At 34.9% G+C, this 11652-nt stretch overlaps 1 protein-coding gene across 2 annotated transcripts in view; it reads left to right on the top strand.

Annotated features, from left to right (window-relative positions):
- The window catches only part of LOC145284543 (cilia- and flagella-associated protein 263-like), a 46331-nt gene extending 35930 nt beyond the window's left edge, over positions 1-10401 (top strand). Inside the window, exon 8 of one of the 2 annotated variants that reach the window (XM_080133448.1) lies at positions 10249-10401. In XM_080133448.1, coding sequence (XP_079989574.1) covers positions 10249-10272 — 24 coding nt within the window. In that variant the 3' untranslated portion in view covers positions 10273-10401. Of the gene's footprint in view, positions 1-1962; positions 2308-10248 lie in introns of those variants that run through there. The other variant, XM_080133447.1, reaches the window with a different exon arrangement.
- Positions 10402-11652: the final 1251 nt, after the last annotated feature.

The following is an 11652-nucleotide window of genomic DNA, read 5'->3' on the forward strand; positions in this document are numbered from 1 at the left end:
TCTCGAGGGAGTTGAAGGTTCAATTCTCAGTGTGGACGATACTAAGAATACAATTGTGAATTATTTAAGACTTTTACCTTATTGATTGACAGAACGAGACTATGCTATCCCCGTGAATTAAATGAAGAGTTATGTTTGAAATTCCAGTTCAATTAGGTTTTAAGAATCCCACAAAACAAAAGCGACTCACTTTTCTTATCTGTAGGTTTACAGATACCACATGCATAGAAAGTCAACCAGTGTCTACTCAAAGGTATTCCTTTTGTTTTGCTTGTTTTGTGAGGTCCTTAAAACCTTATAATTGATCTGAAATTGAATTTTAAATAAAACTTTGTTATATATATATATATATATATATATATATATATATATATATATATATATATATATATATATATCCATTTATTGTAAGAATCATGTTTCAGTAATAAATTACAAGCACTTTATAATCGGAAGTTACTTTCCAATCATCCAGTATATAAAGGTTGGGCTTATTGTTACTAAATTAACACACTTATTCAACTCAAACAAGGTACATTGCAACTTATACATAAGGGGCTACTACTTGGGACCATGTAAGGAGTTGTTCGCATTACATTTAAATCTCTGCATATTAGTCAGGGAAGCAGGAAACAGAGAAGGAATTTCAAAGTCTAGCAGCTTTGAAGGAATAAACTACTAGAGTAGAAAGCTTTCTGACATCTAGGGATTTCACTCTACAGTGAAGGGGCGAGATTTTGCTGTTTGTCTGGTTAATCGAAGATATTTAAGTAAAGGGGGCATAAATGCTATAAGCCCGTCAGGGAACATTCCATTAACAGTCTTGTAAAACAGATGCAGGGATGCAACCCTGCGGCGATGGGACAGGGTTTTTTTTTTTCCCCCACCACTTATCAAGGGCCGGAGGCCACTCAAGGATATAGGTTAATGGGTATACATTAGTCAATGTGATTATAGTGTAGTAAACATAAGTAGTGGAAATTTTGTAAATTGGATTACTTAGGGGGATGGTTCATGTTGGACTTGAAGACACTCCAATTGTAGTCAGCTGAAAAGCAGGCAAATGGAAGAGAGTTCCACAGGTGCGCAGTTCTAAGAAAGAAGCTTTGTTCATGGAATCTACGTTTAGGTTTAGGCATAGATAAAGAGTGTTGGAAATTATTGAGAGTGATTTTGGCTAGACAAGTGTTTTTCATGAAAGTTTGGCAAGGTGAGACCATAGATTGAAGCTCAAATGAGCACTTGCCATGAAAATAACGATAAAGCAGAGACAGGCGCACATCGTCTCTTCTGTGGGAAAGAGGTTGCAGGGGAGAGAAAAGGGCGTCCCCCATTAAGCTACAAAGTCTATTTTGAACTCTGTCAAGGCAGGATAAGCTGCTTCTAGCAGCGCCTGCCCAGATGTGGCAACAGTACGCCATCGTTGGCCGTGGATCTTGGTTGATAGTGCAGGATCTATTAGATTTGAGACTCTTTTTAAATCGTGTCTAGAAGGAAGAGAGTAGTGTTAGATGCCCCAGCCTAGATGTGACAACAAAAACTACATATATGGCTTTGTAGAGATACAGGATATTAGGATATTTTCTTGGTCAACTGTTGCTTTGGGCTAGTGATATTTGGAGATTTTAAATCCCCTCATAGTATTCATCACCATTCATCTGTTCATCTATCCATCTTGCTAAATCTAATTGTCAAATGGGTGTTTACCATTGATAAGCGTTGACTAAGTAGTAAAACAACAAAAAAGAAAAAATAGTTTCTTGTGAAATCAGTTGATGTGGTTCTCAGGTCGAATGCTGGCACCCATATTGAATTTGAAATAAAACTTCATGCTTTTTTTATCATAATTTCTTATTTATACTCATTTCTTGTAAGAATTATATGTCAGTCATAAATTATAAGCACCAAATAATAGGGTGTTACTTTCTAATCATCTTGTATATGCTTTTTTTTTATTTGCAGATGGGTTACAAATCCTGTTTAAAGAAATGGCATTCTATGACGAGTCAGCATTAAGCCATTGACTAACTGTAACGGGAAAAGTATTAAAAAAAACGAGTTTCGTTTCTGACTAACATATAATATCAAGTGTATATAACCTTTTGTTAATTGTCTTTAAAACAAATATGAGAGGTGAGAATAATTTTTTAGCAATATTCAAAGTGTAGCACTATGCGAATTGAATGTTCGATCCCAACATATTATTCAAATGGTGACCCTTTTTCAAACATCGTTAAAATTTATGGTAACCACCATAATTTGGTGAACGCCCAACGTGCGTATATACACGCAAACTTCAAAGAACACCCCCCCCCCGAAAACAATGAGAACGTGACAGAGTAAAATAAAAGGAAAAAGAAGAAAAGGCCTTTCTAAAACTACAGTAGAACCTTACAAAAAAAGTATATATAAATCCGCTTTTCAAGAAATGCCGATAATATATATATTTTTGCTATTTTTGTGAAACGGTTTACGCAAAATAAGGCAAAACAAACAAACAAGAAAAATAAGCAGTAAAAAAAAAAAGAAGAAAAACAAAACTTTTTTTACGGGATTCTCACCAGATAAATGACTAAAATAAAATCTGGTCTAAAAACTATTCTGTAATAACAGAAAAGTGACTTTAAGAATCAATACAGAATCCCAAATTTAATTCTCAAACACGCACACACCTGCACAAAAAAAGGAACTTTCCAGACGCACGTGTGTGAAGCCAATTTTGGAACACGTGTGTGCATCGACGAACTCAGTTTTTTTTCTTTAAGAACATTGACTATATATTCACACACACACACACATATATATATTTATATATATAAAAAAAAAAAATTTTTAATTGACGCTATTTCTCCAAGCACCTGCTGAAATTAACCTCTGGTGAGTACTCGCTTTTCTCTCTTCTTGCTTATCACCTCCCAGCCATTTCCTTTAGTCGCAGCTACAAATAATAATAATAATAAAAAATAAAAAAAAATTAAAAAATAATAATAGTAACTAATAATAATCATAGGAATAATAATAATTAATAATAATAATAATAATAATAATAATAATTAATAATAATAATTAATAATAATAGTAATAATAATAATTAATAATAATAATTAGTAATAATAATAATGGACGCACAACAGGTTAGCATAAAACCCCCACAATTTATGGAGACGAGTGTCGAGGGATGGTTTTCGGTAATAGAAGCTCAATTCCACTTCAGACACATTATGAGCGATGATACTAAGTTCTATACAGTTATTAGTGCATTGCCACCTGACGTGGTAACAAATATACCTCCAGCAATTCTGCAGTTGCTAAACTATGCGAAGTTAACGGCGTCTGTGTTATCTGCATATGAAAAGACCAGACCTGAACTCCTGGAGAAGTTGATAAGGACCACTACGTTAGCTGGTCGTCCGTCATTATACCTCCAGGAGATAGTAACGGTCACACATAGAATAGGGGCAAGCAACGAGGTAGTACGCCATAAATTCATACACGCACTTCCGAAGCAAATCGCCCCAGTAATAGCAGCCAACACTGAAATGCTGTTAATGGAGTTGGGTCGACTATCCAACAACTTGATGCCGTTAATAAAAAATACGTCAGTATTTCAGGCGGTTGAGAGTTGAGCTCGGACAAACGACCATATTACCACCAGACAGTCTAGTAAAACCATTCCAGCCGGCCTATGTCCATATAGAAGGAAACAGCGGCCAAAGATATGTAGAGCCCATATATATTTTGCGGAGGAGGCTCGTACATGTAAGCCATGGTGTAAGTGGCCAAAGAAAAAGAGTAGCTTACAGACTCTGCCTAACTCGCGCCCTTCCTCTCCCACCCCTAGTGATTCAGAAAACTAGAACGGCGGACTGCGTTTGCTCCAGTAGTGCCGCCGTTATTAGAAGTTTCTGCTAAAATAGGAGCATCTAAAGTCAATTTTATCATAGATACAGGAGCCAGTGTTTCCATTTTACCACATTCCGTAGTAAATGGAATTACTCTGGAGCCAACTCCTGTTCATATCTCTACCGCTAACGGTGAAAGCATAAAATGCTATGGTCAGACAAACCTCAAAGTTAAGATACCCCGTTTGAGAAAATCTTTTCAATGGAGTTTCGTGATCACAGATGTCACTAACCCTTTGTTAGGATTTGACTTCTTAAACAAATTTAACATTATAGTGAATTGTAAAAATAGATCCATCCATGATAACGTAACGGAGTGTGAAATTACAGTCAATGCAGTAACGGGAACCGATGCTGTAGTGATTAACAAAATAGACCTAGCGGATTATGTTACAGAAGTAATAGGTAAATATAATAATGTGCTTTCACCACATAGCGACACAAACAAAGACTATGGTGGAGTGTATCACAGGATTGATACAGGCAGCCACGTACCAGTCTTTGCTAAAGCCAGACAAATTTCCGGTCCTAAGTTAGACGCAGCACAGGCAGAATTTAAAAAGTTACTAAATACCGGAGTTATCCAGCCTTCCAATAGCGAGTGGGCAACCCCTTTGCACTTGGTGAAGAAGCCGGATGGGTCATATCGAGCGTGCAGTGATTTCCATGTGTTAAATAGCATTACCAAAACAGACTGCTACCCGGTACCAAATATAAATTCCTTCTGCACACAGTTAGCTAATGAACAATATTTTTCCAAAATCGATTTAACTGCAGCATATCATCAGATTAAGGTACACCCTGAAGATGTGTCTAAGACGGCAGTAGTGACACCTTTTGGTTTGTTTGAGTTTAATTACATGCCATTTGGTTTAAAGAATGCTGCGGCTACATTTCAGCATTTTATGGATAAAATATTTTTAAAATTAAATTGCATATTTAGACGACATACTAGTTTTTAGTGAAAGTGAGCAACAGCACAAGGAAGATTTAGATAAAGTATTTAGGATCCTTAGTGATAACAATTTAAAGATTTCCTTAGATAAGTGTGTATTCGGAGTACCAGAGTTAGATTTCTTAGGTTTTCACGTAAGCAAAGAAGGCTTGTTGCCTACTATAAAGAAAATCAAGGAGTTTGAAAATTTTCCGATACCTAAGCACTCAAAAAGCTTACGTAGATTTCTGGGGATGACAGGTTTTTACAGCAAATTAGTCCCTAATTATGCATCCATAATTTTACCACTCTCCAAACAAATGAGATTGGATCCTGAAGCAAAGACCGAGCTTAATGAGGAAGAAACTAACGCCTTCAAAACAATAATAAGAAAATTATCGGAAATTACGGTATTAGCTCATCCACAGTCTTCAGCTACAGAATACCACTTAGTTACAGATGCTAGTCAATACGCCGGTGGTGCTGCATTACACCAGTTGATAGATAAGAAACCAGTACCTATAGGTTTCTTTTCCAAGAAATTTTCTCAAACCCAAGCCAAATATTCCACGTTTGACAGAAAGCTACTAGCAGCTTATTTTTCAGTGATACATTTCCGCCACCTCATAGAAGGTCGTTACGTGACATTATTCACTGATCATAAGCCTTTATGCGGAGCCTTTTATAGTCAGACACCAGCAAAGTCAGATCCACAACAGCGACACTTATCAGTGCTTGCCGAATATATTGCTAACGTGGAGTACATTAAAGGAGCTGAGAATATAGTTGCCGACTGTATGTCTCAGCCTGCATTAACTGTGCAGATAGATGCATGCGACTTGGCTGAAATAGCCCAGGCACAAAAAGGTGATGATGAAATAAAGTCATACACTAATTTGAAAGAATACTGTGTGTCAAACGAAGTCGGCTCAGTCTTATGCGACACTTCAACTAAGTACCTCAGACGATTTATCCCAAAAGACCTTCGTCAAGCTATTTTTCAACAGTTTACATAGCTTGGCGCATCCTGGTACGGGAGCATCTATAAAACTGGTCAAGTCCAGATACTTTTGGCTTAGTTTAGATTAAACGATTAAACAATTCTGTGCAGAATGTGTAGTGTGTCAACAATCAAAAATTCACAGACACACAAAGTCTGCAGCCAAGAATTTGAGTTACCATCTGCACATTTCCAGATGGTACATATCGATCTTGTTGGACCCCTGTCCTTAACGCGCAATGAGTCCGACCCTTACCTGAGCCCTTACAAATATTTGCTTACTTGCATCGATCATGCAACTCGCTAAAGTACAGCCTATGACTGAGATAACTGCACAATCGGTAGCAGAACGTTTATCAATGCATGGATATTTCGATTTGGAGTCCCACTGCATGTTTTAACTGACAGAGGTAGTCAGTTTGAGAGCAAATTGTTCCAGGAATTAGCCAAGGTAGTAGGTTTTTACCGATTGAGGACAACTTCGTATCACCCTCAAAGTAACGGGATGATCGAAAGAGCAGACCATACCCTTAAAGCGGCAATGATGGCTCGAAAAGAATCATGCATGAAAGCAATACCAGTGATTCTGCTGGGTATGCGTAGTACCCCTAATGAATCAGGCTTTTCCCCTTTTACGTCTGTTACTGGAGCTCCGATATTGATTCCTCAGCAGTTGATACACAAGCAGAGAGTAGGAGAAACTCCAGTTAATAACCAATATATACGTAATTTGTGTGAATGGATATCCCAAATTGATGTACTCAGCAATGGAAAAGTATATATCCATGACAGTCCCAAAACATTTATACCAAAAGGTTTATCTTCCTGTGAAAAAGTATGGCTCAGAGTTGATCGAGTTAGAAAACCATTAGAAGCACCGTACTCAGGTCCTTATAAAGTTTTGACTTGATCAGATAAGCATTATTAGATCGATATGAACAACGGTACTCATACACATGTATCAATAGATAGATTAAAGCCGTACATAGAACCAACTAGTACTAATAAAATTAGACCGACTGAGAAGGCACAGACAAATGACGGTACTACTAATGATAAACTTATGTTAGACAGATGATACCGACAAAGTTGAAGATAAAATTGCTGACACATATAAGTCTAGATCTGGTAGGAAAGTAACATGGAAAAAGAAAAATGAGTACTTTTATTTTTAAACAAATTTAGGCAATACGAATATTTAATAATTCTGTGGAGGGTACTTAACTCCATTATTTGGAGGGGGACTTGTGTAGTGAACTACTACTATGATGCTGCTACGGCATGCTTCCCTTATTTCTCTCTTTTTCTCTACTCTTCTACTTTTCCCTTCCTTTCTTCTCTCAATGTCACCAGAGGTTTCAGCCAATCAGAATAGAGGACTGTCCTGGAGGGAGATACAAAGAAGAAATCTGTCTCAGACATGTGTAAACGATAGAAGCATCAACACGTGATGGACCAGTTTCCCTGGGTAAAGACATTTATCAAAGAAATGTACCATCCTCTTTGTACCCCTATATCTTGGAAACTTTTATAAAACGTCATCAATCCTAAAGTCTCGTTGCACTTAATTATAACCGATGTTTTCTTTTCCACAACCGTTCTTTTTCAGCACTCTTATTCTCTCTCTAATGTCGGAAGTGCCCCAAAAAGGGGACCAACCGAAATGGTGACCCTTTTTCAAACGTTGTTAAAATTTATGGTCTGTTGCCAAGGCAGTTGGAAAAATGGTCGGATCCTTCTATCAATCCAGTAGATATCTCACTGCTGATGCAATTCTCTATCTATATAAGAGCCAGATACGTCCAAGGATGGAATACTGTTGCCACATATGGGCAGGAGCTGCTAGAAAAGACTTGTCCTGCCTTGATAGGGTTCAAAATAGACTTCGTGGCCTGGTGGGAGATGTCCTTTTCTCTTCGCTGCAACCTCTATCTCATAGAAGAGATGTTGCGAGTTTGTCTCTGCTTTATCGTTATTTTCATGGAAAGTATTCGACTGAGCTTCAATCTATGGTCCCCCCTCGCCAAACTTTCACAAGAAACACTAGACTAGCTGAAAACATTATCAATAATTTTCCCCACTCTTTATCTGTGCCTAAACCTAAACATAGATTCCATGATCAAAGCTTCTTTCTTAGAACTGCACGCCTGTGGAATTGTCTTCCGTTTTCCTGCTTTCCAGCTGTCTATAATATGATTGTCTTCAAGTCCAACGTGAACAAGTTTCTGATGAGCCGTTCCACTTAAGTTAACAAATTTACCGAACTTCCATTACTATTGATTACTATATTGTCCTTTTGACTACTCTACACTCTTTAACCCTTATCCTTGAGTGGCCGATCGGCCTTGATAAGTGGTGACGCCTATGTAAAAAAAAAAAACCCCAAAAAAGTGCCATACATGTTAGAAGAACAACCTTCTTTAATGGCAAGTGATTTCTAGCATAGAATGAATCATTTCACACACTGTGATGTATTGTCTTTTCTAAAATGCCAATGATAACCATCTATACCGTTTTAAAAATTGTAATGTCGCAGGATTACAGAAACCTTCATTTTTTGGCACTTCATTTTTTATTAGGCAACGACGAGCAAGCCATTGTAGTCTAATTGAGACAATAAATTTATGAATGTAATCACCTCTTCTTTAATTTCACTTGAATCCTTGATTTCATTCAGTGGCACAATAAAGGTTTTAACATGTGGTTCCATATTAATTTTTTCAACAAATACCTAAAGACTTATCTTTCTGTTAGGGGGAACAAATTTGAGAGAAAATCTTTCTTTTTAGCAAAGTCATTTTTTCTATTCACTGGTCGGGCAGTGTGCTTATTCATTTTGCATTTTTAGAAATCCCCAATCTATGGGGCACTGAAATACAAATCTACCGAGGAGAACTATGCATGTGCTCTCGATATTTATTCATTTCCCCATGAAAACAAAATGTGACACAAGGTCGTGTTTAATGTGGGCAAGAACCAGCTCCCCCAAAAGGGACACTCTGGTAGTGTGCAAAAATAAAATTGTCTTGGTATAGAAAGGTTTCCTTGTCCATTGACTAATAACAATTTGATTAAAAATGAAAGTGTCTCAATATAGAAAGGTTTCCCCCTCTATTGACCAAGAACAATTTTAGGCGGATGTTGTCGAGAGTGCCCCCCCCCTTCTGAATTCCACAATTTTCACTTTTGTTTTTACTTTTTTCCTGTTAATATCATCGATTACAGACTTAAGTTTCAGATTATAAAAAAAAAAATTGAAAAAAATTTTTTTTCATAACTTTTCACGTAACGTTGTACTAAACTGAACACAAACTATGTGACCACCATGAAAAAAAAATGGCAACTGTGACCGGAAGTTAAAAAAAAAAGGAAAATTTCTTTACCCTCCTCTCACTCTCATCTATGTATCTACTCCCTCCTCTCACTCTCATCTATGTATCTACTCCCCCCTCTCTCTCTCAACTATGTATTCATCGTGGTCACAAAGTTCATGTTCAATTTAGTACAGTGTTATAATTGAAAACTGAACCCCCAGGTGAAAAGTTATAAAAAAAATTTTTTTTTTCTATTTTTTTTATAATCTGAAACTTAAGTATGTAATCGATGACATTAACAGGAAAAAAGTGAAAATTGTGGAATTTAAAGCGAGGAACGTCCACCCAATTTTATTTTGATGCTGTGTTAGAGCAGACACCGCACCTCTATGTGTATCAGAATTTTTGGGGAATTTTTGATACCCCTAACACAAAACTGCAAATAAAATATGAAGAACTCGTAATTTATCTCTTAAAAGTGGGTTGTTTATTTTCTTTATGGAATATACTTCCAAAATAAACTATTAAAGTTGTTTACAAAATAATAGAAATATTATTTTTTATCTTAAAAAAAACAGTGTTTACAAAGTGCCGGCGCGCCTGCATGCAGCCATTTTTTTTTACGTAATGAAATCAATTGAATTTTACGAGTTAATTTTTTTTCAATTTTTAAACTTTAAAAATCTATCAAAATTTTTCTATTGGTTAAATGTTTACGATATTTTCAGGGTTAATGTGAAATTTTATGCTCTTTCCAATACACCAAATATAATATTTTAGACAAACGTTTTTTTTTTTAAAGTCACCCCCCCCCCATTTTGAAATGTCTATTAAAATTTTAATAATTAATTTACTCAAAGTTTTATATATCACAATTTGAAAATAAAAGATCAATAAATAATATATTGTAAATTAAAACAAAAAAAGAAGTTTTTTTTGGGAAATTTACCTGTAAAGTCCGAAGTGTAAAACCTTTTTTTTAAAAAACCATGTTGATTTTTTTTTTAATTGGAAGCCTATATTCTGCTTATATTGTCCAGTAAGTAATGGACGCTGACAACAATTTTTTCTATTTCATTCAATGTTTTCTGTTTTTAGATATTTTTTCAGGCACAAGGCTAAACGGCTAACGCGAACATAGTTTTTGCTGCCTTCTGTTCATCCGTAGTTCAAAACAATAAAAAAAAAACTACTTCCGGTTTTTCGATAAGAGCATAAAAAAGCTTACGTAATGTCGCCTTTTTCAAGTAGGCGTTTAAAACATTCTTTTATTTAAAAAATAAATGGAATTTAAAATATAAATATGGATAAATTATGAACAATGAAAATGGAACTAAACATTCAATAGTATTTTTTATAGATAAGTGATTTTTTGGAATTTATATCGATTTTTTATAACCGAAGTAAGTAAAATTTCGTTGATTTTCTTCAAATCTTTTTTTAAAGAAAACCGATTTAAAAAAAACAAATATTGCATAATTTGCTATTAAACCTGTTATTTTTGTAAAAATTTGGTCTTTGCTTCTTTTAATTGAAAAAAAATTAGGGTTTGAATTACATTTTTCAAGTAGTTATAAGCTTGTAAAGATAGGAGGTCGAATTCTTCAATTTTTTTTCACTCATGCTTAAGATCGGTTTCTGACACTGCTACTGCACTAGGGCAGGTCGATTTTGGAACCCCGGTGAGGCAATGGTGATGATAGTTGGGGTTTGACATAGAAAAAACCACATGAAATATTTTTTTCAAAATCGTTATCTTTGCTTGAGGAAATGACTTTAAAAGTTGAAAAATTGAAGCTATTAAAAGTTTTTCGGTGAATTGCCAAGAACGTCCCGTCATCAAAACAATCCGTATTGTTAAGAAAATGGAATCATTATTTAGAATATGTTTTAAACTACATTTTTAAATAAAATGAGTGAGGATAATGAATTAATAAAATAAATATTAACTGTAAAGACAAAATTATGTTTTTTAAATAATAGCAACCAAAGTTCGCCTTTTCATTTCAGGAACGTTTTTGGAGCGGAAACATTTTAGATTTCACCGTCGCAAAACACGCTCGTTATTGATATTGAAAATTAATGTTTGTTTATTATTTAATTTGAAAACATTACGATTTAGGCTTAATTATTTCGAAAGGAAAAACGAAAAAGTCTTGTTTAAAATATGTATTATTATATTTCAAGTGTCTGCAGTGAATTTAAACATCTGTTTTATCTTTTTTAATTCGTTTTTCTATTAGGTTGGTGCGAAAATAATGTCATTTTTTTTTTTACGTTCAAATGAACGTCAAAGACATTATTTATTTTGAATTTTTATTAAAATATGGTAATACTCCAGTTTTATATAAAAAAAAAAATAGTCCATACAATTTTATTTTATTCTACACATTCTTTACGAAACATAACCACATAAATTTTCAAGTTTTTCTACTTAATAAAAAAATACTTTGCAGAAAATTAGTGTCAAATTTTTATTTCTTTTATTTTTAGGGATTAATT

The sequence above is a fragment of the Euprymna scolopes genome, chromosome 9, assembly GCF_053919585.1.
Source record: "Euprymna scolopes isolate OS-2025 chromosome 9, ASM5391958v1, whole genome shotgun sequence".
Classification (NCBI taxonomy): domain Eukaryota; kingdom Metazoa; phylum Mollusca; class Cephalopoda; order Sepiida; family Sepiolidae; genus Euprymna; species Euprymna scolopes.